The 17082-nt window shown below is 35.5% G+C and overlaps 1 protein-coding gene across 1 annotated transcript; it reads right to left on the bottom strand.

Moving 5' to 3' along the window:
* Positions 1–5949: 5949 nt before the first annotated feature.
* Positions 5950–12952, bottom strand: LOC139692871 (U4/U6 small nuclear ribonucleoprotein Prp31-like). Its single transcript, XM_071591181.1, has 10 exons — positions 12844–12952; positions 12596–12757; positions 12302–12499; positions 11937–12141; positions 10007–10176; positions 8297–8454; positions 7886–8026; positions 7255–7404; positions 6816–7088; positions 5950–6203 (listed from the first exon to the last, which is right to left on the bottom strand). The coding sequence occupies exons 2-10, from the start codon at positions 12720–12722 to the stop codon at positions 6090–6092; spliced, it is 1536 nt and encodes a 511-aa protein (XP_071447282.1). The 5' UTR covers positions 12723–12757; positions 12844–12952; the 3' UTR covers positions 5950–6089.
* Positions 12953–17082: the final 4130 nt, after the last annotated feature.

Here is a 17082-nt window from a genome sequence, read left to right as displayed (position 1 = left end):
TTGCCACCAAACCAGAGCCTGCAGAGACCTGCATCAAACTTATTGCAGGACTTTAAATACATCCCTGGGGCCTAAATCAATGGGCCTCCTTGCACTGAACAGGCTCCCTTACGATTTTAAGTACGTAAAGGATCCAGTCCTGTTCAAAAAGAAATTAATATCATTTTTAAGGAAAGAACAGTTTTATTCTGTAATGGAATTCATGGAGAAAAAATAACCATACTGAATATGGAATATATTTTATGCAAAAAATTATTATTGTGTCATGCTTTTCTGAATTTCATCATTGTTTAACATCTATATGTACATATGACGTGTCCTATACACTTATCTGATGTATCTATTACACTGTGTCAGTGTCTTCTGGGCAAATAAAGATTATTATTATTATTATCTAATGTCCTATCATCAAGCATGGCTCATGCGAATATGCGCATGATTACCACGCAGCATAATTTTATTTACTGTACACACAATAAACATATATTGAATATATAATAGCATACAATGGACATATATATTACTTCAAATGGATATCTAAATATACTCCAATATTCATGCAAGTATCACAATGTATATCCATCACAATGTATGAGCCACCTCATATACAGCAGAGCAACTTCAAATTTATCATCCAGGCTCTATACTCATTTGATTACTTATCATTTAGACAACCAATGTTTAGGAAATCAGCCTATTATTAAAACTTTATGAAGTAATGAATTTCAATGATGGTCTACCGTCAGGTGTCTAATTTTTAACAAATGACCAAAGCATAATATTTGCCGATGATTCAAACTTCATAATTTCTGATAAAAGTAGTCAAAGACTTCTGATTAAATCGCAAAAGGTTTTAGGTACTGTCTGGAACTGGTGTTATGACAACAAACTTAAATTAAATTGTAAAAAGACACAGGTCTTTGCATTCAATTGAGTTGTATTGCAAGAGGATATTGATTAAAGTTATAACAATGAAAGTATTAATTGAGCATCCAACACTAAGTTCTTAGGTCTACATGTTCAACAAACTGGTGCGTTGAATATTTATGTCAATAATCTACGTTCTAACTGGCAAACTGTGATGTACACCATTAGGTTCCTACATAAAACAGTGTCTTTAGAGGTATTGAAACTTGTGTATTATTAAAATTTGCAGTAGGCCCGTGTTAAAAAAATTAAATGTTCTTACCATTCCATCCATGTCTATATTTTCCATTTCTGTCTTCATCAAAAATAATTTCCATCTCTTTCTTGCAAATAATGATATTCATTCACATTCAACTAGAAATCATCACCACATCCCCAAAAGTTACTATAAATCAGCAATTTCATATAAAAGCCAAGCAATGGCAATGTGAGTAAGAATTTTTGACTAATTACCACACATTAAATTAAGTAGTTTCAAATTGAAACCCAAGAACTTCCTCCTAATGAAGTGTTATTATTACATACTTAAATGTGCATGCTCTTTTTTTTACTAAGCATGTTCAGACTGTATAAATGTACTTAGATTGCACTTTTGTTTGTGTTTGACGACTCCTATACCTATACGATGTGTATGGTCATTGGACATAAAACTATTATTATTTTTATCAATGAGTATGTGCTGATGGATATTCAACCATGGATATGAAATATGTATCCATTACATATACAAATGCTCATAACCACATATGTGGTGGGTACTGTGAACATCTATTGGGGATTGGATATCATTTGCTATTCTGGCAGAAACTTCCTGAAGGAGCTGCCAATATAATGCACATAATACATATAGAGTTTGTACACTTTGGACAGTGTAGCGTATGTGAATTCAGGTTAATATCTTCATCATACTTAAGCTTATTTTTTTCAAAATTAGTTTGAGGATAGCAAATTTAAAATGCAATTAAAAACAATAAATAAATGTTTGAACCTAGGCCCTCAGGATGGGAAACCTTTACACTAGCCACCACACCAATTCTCAAATAAGGAATAATTAAGATATTAACTTTTTGAAGATTCATGCATCTATAGGTATTCAGCTTGACTAAATAAAATTGGAGTTCCAGAGTAGTGCACAGGCTTTCAAATAAAGAACTGGCTTGATCTTGTAATTTGTCAATTCATTTTTTCAAGAACTTTGATTTAGTAATTTTTCAAGCCGTAAAAAGTTTTTCCCAAGGGATAAGATGTCTATTTTCTTTCAAAAATGGGCACTTTGGGAAAGGATTTCATACAGGGTAGAAGTATGTTGCTGAGGCAGCATTAAATACTCTTTTGTGAAAAGTTGATAACTTTCCATCTGGGTGCATCCCCTAGATGTTAAAATTTTGCAGAGTTAAAAGAGTGTGAGCTGCATGACAAGGTAATGATAGGATATGAAGATTTAAACAATGATCACCCTCAGACCAGTATTCAATCCCAAATGATGACCCACTTCTGCATTCAAAATTATTTTTTAGCCTTTATAAATCATTTATTATTATCCAGAGACCATTAATGAAATGCATGCTGGCATAGGGTTCTCCAATGCTGCCTCACCCCAAAGGGTGGTTCCATATGCCTAATAGCTTTTTATTTTTGCACTTGTAACATTTACAAAATATTCTGACTGACTAAATTTGATGAAAATTAAACAGTAAGGCTCCAATGCAAATTGGAAAAAAGAATTTGTCTATGTGATATTCTTGGCTCAGGTCCTAAACTTAGACGAATGTGTGTATCCTCCAGTTGTATAAATCAAGCAAAATACCTGGCAAGTACTTAGAGATCAAACAGCTGAAGGTATCTAGAAACACCTATGTCTCTTTTCGTGTATCTGTTGGTGAAGACATGAAAGATATAGTGGAAAGTCCCGGCTCTTGTCCAGAACATGTCTGTGTCAATACATATTTTTTTATGAAGGCCTTACTGACCTCCTTGAAGGGTCAGTCAAAATTAGACAGCCTTTTACAATCGTGTAAGTCAATATTCAGTGCCTCAGGAACAAAGTAAACCTACTGGAAGTGGCTATAAATGATTGTGAACCAGATATTTTGTGCATTGCTGAGTATTGGTTAAAATATGAAGAACCAATCGTTATCTCACCCTCAAATTACTCTCTAGAGTCCTCATTCTGCCGTACTATATATAAAAATGGAGGTGTGGCCATATCCATGCCTAGTAGAATATAGGGTAGGGAAAGAAGGAAAAAATTTTGAATGTGCAGTGTGTTTTCATAGAACTCCAGTGTGAAGTTCGAGTCGAAAAAAATTACATGAGTTTTGTGTTTAGCATCCAATGAATTAAGTATGCTGTCGATTGTCTGACATATGGCAGTTGTAGTAGACCTTTCAGATCTGAATCCATCCTGAGAATTTGAAAGTAGGAAGTGTTTTTTTGAGATAAGATGTTATTCGCATATACATGGCTTTTTTGAATATTTTAGCAAATGCATTTTGGATGGCTATTGGTCTATAGTTGTTCAAATCGTTAACACAGCCATGGTTTTTATGTATGGACATTACTTTTGATTCTTTTAATTGGGATGGGAAAATCCCTTACATCAAAGATTCATTAATTAAAAATAAAAGGGGTGCTTTTATGGTTATGATCAATGATTTTTCAAAATTGACATTTCATGTGCATGTTACGGTCAATGCTCATGGGTTTGTGACACACATAATGTAACAGTGAGCACCATTTTTAAAATTTTAACTAAGCCTGTGTCTTTGTTCCTTTTTGACGTGCCTTATATGTACATACACCACCAAACTGGTATTTTTGTATTATGATCTCTTGGCAAATAAAAAGTAATAATAATAATGACTGAAGTGGTGAGAATATCTGCACATGGAATTGTTGAGGAGATTTTTCTTTATATTAGAAGCGTGTCACATAACATTCCTCCAGGAGCACCATAATTTTTTACAGAGAATCTTACATTCATTTTTTGTTCAAACACTGAGAGGGAATATACTAGAAATAATGTTTCATATGAAATAATCAAGGGCTTGTCCCAGGACTGAAAATAGGGTGAATCATTAATAAAAATAATAGATGATTGTGGCCCATGGATTGAGCATTGAGGAACACCAATGGATACTTGATTATATACCAAAGAGAAGTTTAATAGACCATGATGGACTATTGTTCGTGTATCTTACAATACGGTGTTGGTAACTGAGGAAGGATGTCACCCAATCCAGGGGTTTTCCAAGGATATCAGCCCTTAAAGTTTTTGGATAAGTAATGCATGATTTAGGTTGTTGGAGGCTCATTTCTCAAAAATCTCATAAAGGATCTGAAAGCAGGTACATATGCAGGTCACAATTAAGATATTGTTTTTTTTTCAAAATTTAAAAATAATTTATTAGCTGAAAACAAGTCACTAGCTTGTTTTTTACGCCTTTCAGTTCTTCAAGTGTCTGATTGTTTATATTATTTAGTACACAGAAATAACACTTGAGCAGAGGCATGAACACAGGGGGAGAGGGCTGGAGGCACTTAGTTGCTGCCCCTTCCCACTATCCAAGGTCTGACCCCATTTATGGACATCAGTGAAAGTGCTGATGTACATTCAACATTTATTGGGGGAGGGGTTTCTGTTGCCTCAGCCTACAGAGTGCCAAGAAGTACTAAAATGTCTCATTAACCTCAGCATTTTTATGTACAATATAAAAAAATAGGAAATGCTAGCACCACTTAATTTTCTGCCCAAATCGCAAGATCAAATGTTCTTATCCTAATTCTTACACTCCACCTACTTCTCCCCTATTTATTCTATAGCCTTCAAATCCAGCCCTTCTTTTACTTGCTATCTGATTCTCTTGCCCTACATGCATCTCCTTCTTCCCAAGCATCATTTTATTCATTCTTACCATTGCCGTTCCATCACTCTCCATAATGTAAACTTGCACAAAGTAGTATGATTCTATCTGTTGCAAACTGGAAATTTACCTTTCAGGCAGAACAAATACTTTCAACAAAAGATTTGCGATGCAGCTCATATATTGAGAAAAAAAGAAAAATTAGCACTATGTTCTCAAATTTGGTACTGCAATCATTAAATTGACCTTACAGAAATCGTACATTCTGTCTAAAAAATAATGGACTCCTAAACAAGCTTTGCATATGCATACTCTATCCTGTAGCATACAGGAATAAATGCCAGGGAATGTGAATCTTAGTCAAAATGTATGAAATAATTATTATAATTACATTAAAGGTCACTTATTTTTTACTATTTCTGTAACTATTGTTTACTCACCATTATATTTCATTGCTTTCATTCAGTAATACTTATCTTATGACAGAATGATTTTGAATATATATATATATATATATAGGGGTCGTGCTAGTCCAGGGGGTAGAGCGTTGGACTGCTGACCGAAGGGTCCTGGGTTTGATTCCCGGGCAAGGCACTCTCGGTACCTGCAGCTCCACCCAAGCTATATGATTTTTCGGGTACCAGATCTTCCTGGGAAACCATAACCGGCACAGGGAAAGGAACTGGCCCCCCTACCCTGATGTGTGAATTTCATACGCCGTCGGGCTTAGTACCGGGTGAACTCTGTCATCACCTACCAAACTGACCTTCAGGTTGATTACTGTGTTTATGGTTATATATATAAATATATATATGTATATAAAACCATACAGACACACACCACACACATATATATATATATATATATATGTGTGTGTGTGTGTATGTATATATTAATATTTTTTAATTACTGATTAGGTTAAAGACATTTTCAGAGTAAAACATGGTTAAAACAGGTTTCTGTCATATAACAACACTAGATGCGCATACTTTATCATTGCCCTCAACAAGATATAAATCTATAATACGGAAAGTAAATTAATATATACTCCTATTCCAATTCTTATTATTAACTGCTTTTGTTTACATATAACTCTTGTCTTAGCCTCTACTATTCTGTTTAAAAAAGTTCAAACAGAATAAAGACCTTTATTAGCAGATAAATACTCCATTTTTATTAATGAACAACCACACAATCAAATACACGTCAACAAAAAACTACATAAACACAAGCATGATGTAAACACTCATTCCAGGTTAAAGAAGTTTTAAGTTCATATTAGATTAATGTAACAGGCTTTCAATCTTGACTGCTTTTCTGCAACTTAAGAAATCCGGCTGTATTGGAGAAATACTTTGCATTGGCCTCATTAACTTTCTTCTCTGCTGCCTGAGGATTAACAATTTCCAGGCCCTGAAAAAGGAGTATATTTTTAGTATGCATGGATTATTCGGAGAACAATGATCATACATTCAAATTTCAAGGAATAATATTTCATTTAAACTTGCATGTATTCCCTTATACTATTCCTTGATAAAAGGATCCTAATACCCATTTACTTGATTAACCCATACAATGAAATTCTCAAAAGAAAATATTTAACAATGATCTTTCATCAGGTAGGATGTAGCATTTATTTTACAATTTTTACATATCATTCAAGAATGACTCAATTGATTTTCTTGAAATTTGCTGAACTTAGAGTAGTTTCCATTATAGTGCATGTATGTATTTTGCTATGATAGGTGACTATGTCACATGTGACTTAAGTTGAGGGGGCATTTGTGAGATGGCTTCCCAACAAAAACATAATTTTGAGAGGCAATGGGAAGCCAACCCAATTATCTCACCATAAAATAATGGTAGGCATAGAAATCAAGACAAAAATAATTTTAAAAAGGGTTTGTTATCCTTGATTCGACCTTTATTCAGAAAGAAATAGTGCACTTGAGTTAACACCTTCAGACCCTATAATGTCTTCTCTCAGGTATCTTTATGTCAACAAATTCAACCATTTGCACATACCTGAAGCGGTGTAAAGGCGACACTGGAGGCAGTTCCTGACACTTGTCTCCTGATTGATGCTGTTGTGGAACCTGTAGCAGTCCGTAAACCTGATGCAGGACCAGGAGTGGCGCCATTGTGTTGTGCCCTCTGTAGATTTCGCTGCAAAGCTTTAGAGATGCGAACCTTTGTTTTCTCATCAACCTGTGGAAGCCTGACTCTGCCACCTCCAGTTTTACCTCCAATGGCACCTCGAGTATAGCCCAAATCTTCTTGATAAGCATCATCTTCGATCTGAAAAAAATAAAATTGAAACTAATAAAAAAATCATTCTAAACACATAGTGCAAAAACTTGGCAGAAAATGAAATATCTGCATGAAACATACTAAATCTCATAAAATAAAATTTAGACCCTCAAAAGTTGATGGATATTGACTAAAACATCCTCAAAGCTATTACCTCTCCAAAGTTAAGTCTGTTTGCTTGTTTTCGCAATTCTGTCATTGCATAGCGCTCCTTCAGTTTCCTTACACGCTTGCCACCACGCTTCTTCCGTGATGGGTCGATTGGCTTTGGCAGAGGCTTTATAAACTTAACAGGGGGTGGCTCCTATGATTTGAGAAAGATAGAAAAATATCAATAAAAACAAGACAAAAAATAGGCAGTAAAAATATCAAACATATGCACTTAAAAACATTTAACAAAGACAAAATTCAGAAAAAATATTTAGACTTATTAAGTTTCCCAAAAGTACCATTGTAAACCCTGTTTAAGTGAAATTAATCCCATCCCAATGTACACGATAAAATTACAAGTGCCACCTTTGAGCAATCCATTTCACAAAATTTTGCAACTACAAGTATGTTTCAGTGAAATATATAACTACTCATTAGCTTGCATGGTTCTTTAACTCATCATTATATTGTTATTTTCTGTGACCCTATATTTAAATAGAGACTTTCTTTTGGTAAACTTACTACACATCTCACTGTTCAAGACAACAAACTTTTACTAAAGGAGTAAGAGGCATGCATGAAATCACTGGAATGATTAAGTTTTTCTTTCACCTTGACCAAGGGAAGAATATTACCTGAAGTTTGTCCAACTTCTTCTCAATGTCCTCTCGGAACATTTTACCAATGGAACCATCAATACTTGCACGAGCACTGTCAACTCGAGCTGCTAGGGTACACTTGGCTGCGACTAATCGGGCTGCCTTTCTCCTTAAATCCTACAAAATCAAGTATATTTTGTACTTTAAAAAACTGACAAGGATGACAACCATTTTGGTAATGAACAATAATTTAATAATGAAGTCATATGCACGATTTATTCAATTCATAACCACCTATGGTAATAGTCAGTTCTGTAAAAGAAGGTAAGATTAACTAAAAATTAAATTACAGCATGAACTGCATTGTACTTGAGAATAACACTTGAGTATGCCTTGCGGCTGATTAAGTCAGTCACAATGAAAGAAATTATTTTCAGTATATTATACCGGAGGAGTATCCTGAACTATGCTGGAATAATACAAGAATCCTGTGTGAGGTAATGTAGTCACTTGTGAAAATCCAGACAATGTCCTTTTCTGTGATCCCAATACTTGAACATTGCTTGCTGGCATTTTTGAAAGACGACCCAAACCACCAGCCACACCTGGCACAAAAGGAAACATAATTAGATTCACATTCCACCAAACAGATGCCACAACCCTACAGGGTGCGATGCTTAAATCCAGACAAAATTCCATTTGAATTTCCCATCATATCATAGTTCCATGGGAGATCGCGATTGGCGTTCTTGAAAGCTATAGGCTTCTAGTAAACAGTCATAATCTCAAAATGCCTGAGATGTTACATGCAGGGGCAGAGTACAATCCAAGAGCCACTATTATCGAAAGTGTTCGCGCTGGGGGTTATATTTTGAAATAGTTAAATTCTTCTGGTGCCCCAGATCAACTGTTTATGATAATGTGGCTAAGTATACTGCTTTGGAGAAGTCTGAGGAAGGTTTCGCTAACCTGGAAAAGAAATTTCATTCAAGGAAATGAGTGCTTGTCCGGATTTAAGTGCCGCACCCTTTATATTTTACAAGAAAACAATGCTCGAGGGCAGCATTGGTGTGGGCAGAGTAGGGAAATCCCTCCCATCCCAACTTCCAAAACATTCATTGTGCACCTATTTCATATTAACAGGGAGAAAATACAGGTAAACTAAGATTAGATTTTACAACTACATATAGAAACTGGATATTATGGAAAATAGTTAATTTCTAACTCTCAAGAGTATGAGGGACTAAGTACATCAGAGAATATACCATTGGGATTTCCCAAAATATCTTGCTACCCCAGGAAACAGAAAAAAATGCATATGACATTAAAGATCTCAGTATGAATAACTTTGCTTTCACCACTCTTACAAAAATAGTGGGAATTTGAATGATAAATAGGCATACAATGAAATACAACAAATATTTTTACAATTTAATCACAAATGCAAAATAGCTTATAATGACTTTATTTTTTAATGCAGACAATAAATATAAGGAACCATGAAGAACAATTAATGAAGACAGTGGCCTTTTAAATTATATCTTCATTCCACTCTGGCTGTTGTAAATAATTTTTTCCTAAAAGCTGTTGCGGATAGTATATTTTCTGTAACTGTTGACTCAAACAGTATAGGCAGTATGCTTCAAAATCTTCCTCAAAACCTTCAATGGATCTTTTGTTATTCCAGATGACTATTGAAAAAGCAATCTAACACCAATTTGTTATGGCCACCCACCAATTTACCATGGGAATATAGCAAGCCTGTTCTGATTAAGTACAGAATAATGCCTGCATTTGGTTTATACACCTTTGGAGCTATGGTTTATATAAAAGTTAATCTAGAATCTAACCCATTAAAATCAAATGTAAATGCCATTGCTTATGTTATGTGGGGTTGTGCAACATTGAATACTAAATGTTGCAGATTGACTGCGACTTTAAACAGATTTCATAATATGAACATCAGCATGCATAACTAGTTTCCAACTCAGTTGAAATGAACATTGAAATCTACATACATGCTATTTCCGGTTGACAACATGCTGAGCTGTTATTCTGCACATGTAGTCATATGAAATTTGGGTTTTTACCTTACATAATATACTTCATTTCTTGACTTAACTGACTGAATTAGATTATGTACTTAATTTCTCTTACCCATTACTTTTGCAGCTGTAGATGCACCAACTATTGCCGAGAGATTGGGTGCAATATATGTCATTCTTGATTCAACATACTCCAAAACTTTGCCTTTCATATCATTGATCTCTGAGCACATATCACAAGCTTCACGGACACGTTGCCATTCCTCTTCTGTGAGCAGCTGCCTGAATGAGCCAAACATTTTTTTAAATTAAAGTTTGTCACATAATTACTATACATATTGATGATTTAACTGGGTAACAACACAACCACTATCCAGGTGGTGGACTTCAGGTATTACCTTACTTAAACTGATGATTATGTCTATTATTAGGGGAAAATTAATACAAATGAATGTAGCTTGGATACACTAAATGAACTTTTCGAAGTTTAGGATGTGGATCTGGATGTTGATCTGAACGTTGTCACTTCAGATGAGAAGTCAGCAATTATAGGAGAATTTATAAAAATATTTGCCAGAGAAATGCTCACTGAAATGAAATATATTAAGGCAATGTCAGATAGTACCAGATTTTTCCCATTTTGGCCACACTGGTATTTAGCAGCAGAAAGACATCATGACTGGGAAAGCTTAAGAAAAAATGCAAAACAGAATAAGCCTTTGTTTATGAAGGGCATAACAGGGAAAAGGGGCTTACCTCACTCAGAACATAAAAGATTAACTGGATCGTTATTTTTTGTTTCACCATTTTTGCACACCCTATGGATGTGTGTGGGTATAAACTCAAACTGGGTAGGGCAGACACACCACGCTGTATGACTTCCTACTAGCAAAGCATAACCAGACATAAAAAGAACCTGATGATATCTGAAGAAGGATATAAAAAATAAAATCAGGTCTGCATTTGGCTTGGAAGGAAGAGTAAGCATGAATAAATAGCTGGATCAAGGTGCCAAACAGCATTATGAAAGAGAAGGGTAACATACATGGGAAGGCCCAGAAGTACCTTGCCTGACCTAGAGATGGCAGTATTTGTTTGAAAAATATCCCTGTCTTAGAAAGTATGCAATCTATAAAGCAAATGTTTCAGGTTTGAAGACGCTACATAGTTTGGTATTTGTTTGGCAACCATCAATAAAGAACGTTTTTCGAGAATTAGTGAAAATGGAGAAAATTGGTCATCGTTATGTGATACAATACTTTTATTTGAAAGGCCTCAGCCCAACCAAAACAAAAGCTGAACTGGATTCTACTCTGGGTGAGTCTGTTCCTTTGTTTACAACAGTAAAATATTGGGTAGCCGAGTTTAAACGAGACCGCACAAGCTGTCAAGACAAGCATCGCATTGGTCAATCAAATAAGGTGAGGAATTCAGATACGAAGAAAATCCACAAAGTGATAATGGATGATCGTCGACTGAAAGTGCGCGAGCTAGCAGACATAATAGGCATTTCAAAAAGTGTGGCACATTGCATATTAACTAAAAATTTGGACATGATAATTTTGCATAAAATATATAAATATTACAATAGTACAGTGTTTTGGTGCACAGCCAACAAAAGATAAAGATTTAATGAGTTCTTGTAACGTTCATTTAAGAGAATGACCTTAAAATGGCCTTTAAGGTAATTAATTCATTGAGAAACAAACTGCAGCCTAACATGAGCTTAAAAATGAATAAAGAAGGAATAATAATTGTAGGAAATTTAGAGAGAGCAAATTAGTAAATAATTGGAAGGTGAATGCAATGAACAGAAATGACGATGACAAAAACCTGATCGTTTTGGATCCATAAAAATGGAGTATGACGAACACTAGAGCATACATTAAAAATTTATTGCATGAGTATTTATTTCACCGGTATAAAACACGAGACGAAGGCATGAAATGGTCAGTAGTAAAAAAGAAGAGGACGAAGAGAATGTTTTAAAATTGTTTCCAGAATGACAACTATGTGAAATTAGGTGAAGGTGACATCCTTACCCTTGTGTTGTTGAAGCAGTGACAGACACAACCATTATGGTAGCTTGTGTTAAAGTCTGTTGTAAAGCCTCACTGCCCTTAGCCCTTGCTAAATCGTTACCCAATTCTCGAACAGTGCACACATATTCGAGGGCACCGACAACGAGCGACTCAAGTTCGGGAAAACGTTTGCTGTATTTATCTCTCACAAACCGATGAATGACACCTGTAAAACACAAAATTATATCTTAGGTTTACAAAACAATACATTTGCCTCTTAGCCCAAGCAGCCCACAAAACATTGACTCCTTAAGTATAAGTAATCGACTGCAATAATGGATGAGGTTACAAAATATATATTGTATATTCCCATGGCAATTCCTAACCTATTTCCGTATCGATGTCGACGGCGAGGTTATTGGCCTCAACGATAATCTGATACTCAGGATCTGCATCGGCCGGTCCAATCGACTTTCCATGAATACGAGGCACTCCAGCATATTCCTCTATTTGCTTCATTATATTCTTGAGCCTGTCTGAGTCTCGTAATTTTGCAATTTGTCGTACACATGTTATCTTTGTTTCTAAAACACAAGAACACGTTATTAACAAAAACTTTACAAGCATGAATACTGATGATAAGAAGTCATGAATGTTTCCCACCGCCGTCATTAACTTACGATCTTCAATTGAAGGGATGGTTTCGTTGGTCAGTGCACCTTGTGCAACTGGCATTTCCACGTCATTTTGCTCTTCTGCATCATCTCCCTCCTCCAGATCAGCAAGAAGCTCGTCCGCCAAAGACATTTTCAAGGAATAACTCTTTAAACGCGATCACGAATCTGGAAATTCAAGACCATACAGTTACCCTTCCGTTTGAAGTTGCAATCATCTAACAAGACATATTACATTCTCACAAGTGAATTACCAAAAGAAAGCTAAAGTTCTTCAATAACATGACTGTCACGAAATCTCAGAGTCGAAGAGCAATGTAAACACTACTCGCAATTGTACATTCTTTTGTTCAGCTCTTTCAAAATTACATCTCTAAGACGGGCGGCAAGCCTTGTAATTTGTTAAGATGGGAGTTACGTCATACTAGAATATCTCACAGAGTGCCAGGGGTTTATGAAGCTCTTTCTTTTTGTTTTCTTTCTCCCATTTGTCTTGTATGAAAAATTAGTAATTGTAACATTGCGAAGCTTCAACATACGTTCCTTGAAAGAGCTTGAAATTCATTTTTCTCAACTAAATGCGTTTTAGTTACCTCCCTGGTTACAGAATTATTTCGTGAATAAAGGTTATCTTTGATTCTAATGGGGATCGGGACGGAGCGGTGGCTAACGTACTGGCTTCCCACTCAGAGGGCTCGAGTTCCAATCCCAGAGGCGGCAGATATTTTTCAGGGGTATCCCGATCCCTAATTGATGTGCGTAGCGGATAGCACTTCGAGTGAGTTCACCGTCCGTCGGATGGGACGTTAAGCCGTGGACCCCATGGTGGCTTTCGTTAAGAGTAGGCTATTGCCGACGCCGGGTTTCTCTCTTCCCTTCATCCTTTCCCATCCATCCCCTATGGCGTAAATGACATCAGCTGTCGGTCGCCTCCCCTACGTTGGTTCTACTTTTATATCCTTCATATGCGTTCGTGAGGAATGTTGAAACTTGAGTCATCACTGAGTTGAACTGGTGGTTTCATCCAAGTACAGCGTGGAGCGGAGAACTTCGAAATATGTGATTCCTTCACCGAAGCCGTTCAAGCATAAATTGCCAATGCTATTACGAAATGGTTCATAATTAAAAATTGGTCATGACTGAACAAGATGAAGTTTCAAACAAAATAATTTTGAGCATGGAAAAATTTTGTATGCCATATGAGAATAAATTTACATGTTAGTGCAACTGTTTAAATACATAGCTCATTTGAAAAAAATAGAATAGTCCATTGACATTTACTCGTTATATCATCATTGGATGATATAGAGAATAAATGCCCATTGACGTATATTCTATAGTATGTTACTCCAAGAAATCATTTTCAAATATATTCGCAATTTGGGTAGCCACATGTTTGACAAAACAAACAATGTGTGTCATGAGCATACAGTCCCTTCACTGTAACTCATGATACAAACTTTATCATTGTTGAGTGGCGTGTCTTATGAAAACATTGAGGCAATCTGGAAGTTCCATATGATACAAAGGGTCTCTGCTTGGGTACAGAAATCCTCGGCTGAATGGTCAAAAATTAGCAACTGTCAGTAAAGGGCGGACTGTCCAATAAAGTGCCAGCTACAAAATAATTGGCCTTCTATTCTAAAAAACATTAACTTTGGCCAAGAAGAGGCTGGTTCAAAGAATAAATGGTGCCTGCTGAAGAACACAAAAAACATCCACCATGCAATTTATTATTAAAAAATCATCCCTGCCATTTCATCAAAAACTACCAATAATATTTAATCCGTCACTTTGTCAACTGATTCCTGAAGACCTGTATCTTGCTACTCCCATCCCTGAATGATCATACAGAAATCTCTGTATTATAAGTAACAAAATCAACCAGGGTTTTCTGTGTATTTTGTGCATTATTTTCCTCCTGAGGTATGAAATAGTTAACTGCTATTGGATTTATTTCTAGCATAAATATAGCAAGAATGTTTAGCGATTGCATAAAATGTGATTATATACCTCCCTCCAATGTTCTCATCTCACGAATTTTTTACGGAATAATGTTTAATTGCTTCAAATTTATACTTCCAGAGTTCTTATTGGGTTTGTTAAATCTGAATAGAGTCAATTGAATTTTAATAAATAAAAATATATTCGAATAAAATGCGTTCTAAGTGCATGAGTTGCAAATTTCTATCGGGTTGGCCAAATACGATCCTCAGCATAAGGACTTTGCCACGATTACTCCGAGGCAAGAACAAACCATCTTACTGTCATAATGAGAAGCATGAGAAGGCAGCTTCGGCAGTCACAGAGACACCATTAGAAACAAGTATAGATGGGAATTTTTAAAAAATGTTTGGTCGGTATCATCTAATAGTTACCTCTGGGATCGTAAATTTTTGTTTGAATTCGGAATTCTTCTCTCCGTCTTAACAGTCTGAGTTTACTAAACTTATGGTAAATCTCCCTCTTCGAAGTCTGCATTTATTAATTTGTCGAATTCCATCTCTTGTCATCGTCACGTAAATAGCAAGATAGTTATGAAATGAGTATCGTCATTTGTGAACTTGTTGCGGTAGCAGAAGTTGCCATGGCGATGGGAACAGGAACGTATTTCATAGTTACGTAGCAACCTGGCATGTGGTATTTGGATTGCATTCTATTTTCCACTTGTTTGTTATTTTCATTAAGAAATGTCACGGAATAGTTCCGGAAGATCTTCTTACTCCTACAAATCTCAGGTACATATCAAATTGCGTAATTATTAATTTAGAGTGAAATGGATCTAAAATATTTGAGGGATAATTATTTTTAAATGTGTAGGAAGATTTTCAAGATGAGATACTGGATTTGAAGAAGCAGCTTGCAAAATTAAAAGAGGAAAGCAGAACTATAAAAGTGAAACTTCGGAGATCAGAGGAGAATGCTACAAGGAAGGAAAAAATTATTTGCAACATGATTGACCCTTTGAAGGTGCGACCGTTTTTATACCTCACTTGCCAGTATTTTCAAAGGCGCTTCATTACAAATTATAATTTATTCTTTAAGCATTTTTCTTGTGTCCGTAGGAAATTCTAGTTAACGAGTTAGATCCAACTCCCATGTTTTCGACATTCTAAAACTCGCGATATCGACTCGTTTGAACTTGGTCGCGGCCGCCTTTACCGTTTTATACTGAATAATCACTTAGAACCGCTACAGTGGTGCTTGTATTGACCATTTTCATCTTGGTGAAGGATCAGCTTAATTTCTTTTGCATCAACCCGTTATGTGTAGTTAGTGAATCAATTGTTTCAACTTGCATACACTAGATTCATCTAGGCAGCAAAAACTCGTTTCATCTATACGACGAGAAGTGATTGCGTTAAACTTGCCTTAACCTACGCATTAAGCTCCTTGTTACTTATTACAGCTTGCATAAAATAGATTTACGTATATCAACTGGTGGTATATTACGCAGTCGGCATATAGTCAAACATATTTGGAATATATATCCAGCAGGTGCCCAGTCAAAATAATTGTTGGTTTCTAAGCTATTTCATTAAAACATCATCGACTTAAAAATCATGAATGTGTTCTGTAAAAATGTATTGTTAAAAGTCAATGTAGTCACCAAATGGCAGTAAGCTTAAATGGAAAATAACAAAATATTTGTCAAGATATAAATTCATAGTCGGGAAGAAATGAGTGAGGGGTAAGACTGAGAAAATGTGTAAGCTTTTTAATTTCTGAAATGTTTACAATAAGTGACTGTTTATGCTACAGTTTGATTAAAGAAGTATGTTGCAAATGTCAGTCTACTTCAGCAGGCCATGGTTTTTATGAAATAAATTTTGTTTTTCTTTATTACAATCGTCTTCCAGTTCATAATATTGAATAAATTCTTTGCCAGATCACATTAGGGTCACAAAATTTGTTTTTATATTTTTTGACTTGGTAGCACCACCTAAACAATAGGTTGTTCAATGAATTTGTGTTGTACTGTGTGGACTCGGAACATTTTCTCATATTGATTGCATGCTGTGTTTCTTTCTCCACATGATAAAATTTGGCAAGTAGACTTGAGTAATGACTTTGCTTATAGGGTCAATTTTTACTCCTACTTATAATGTTCTAACTCTCATCTGCTCCATGTTTCCTACACATCTTCCTACCTTTTTTCTTCAATACCATTGCCACTACTTACTTGCTCTCTTCCCCTGCAATTATATTACTCTAAAACTAGCTCTCCTGTAAACCTGGCTATCCTTCCATCTCAAATCACCCAAACCCAAAATACTACCTATATTTCCTGCACTTATTTTCTAATTTCCCTGTCCTCAACATGGTCCTAACATTCCAAGTCCTTATTTTAACTGGTCCAGTCCTCTTCTGTGTCTTCTCCATTAATTTTCCTTGGCAAGGATATTATACTATGATAACTGAGGAAGGCTTGCATCTCCCATATCTAAGCATGGAATAGGGTCCATTCAAAATGCTTGTACCCATGATTGTGC

Source organism: Hetaerina americana, unplaced genomic scaffold (assembly GCF_022747635.1).
Source record: "Hetaerina americana unplaced genomic scaffold, ioHetAmer1.1.p SCAF_43, whole genome shotgun sequence".
Taxonomy (NCBI): Eukaryota; Metazoa; Arthropoda; class Insecta; order Odonata; family Calopterygidae; genus Hetaerina; species Hetaerina americana.
The sequence above is the reverse complement of the archived record's forward strand: the minus strand, read 5'-3'. Positions and strand labels throughout refer to the sequence as shown.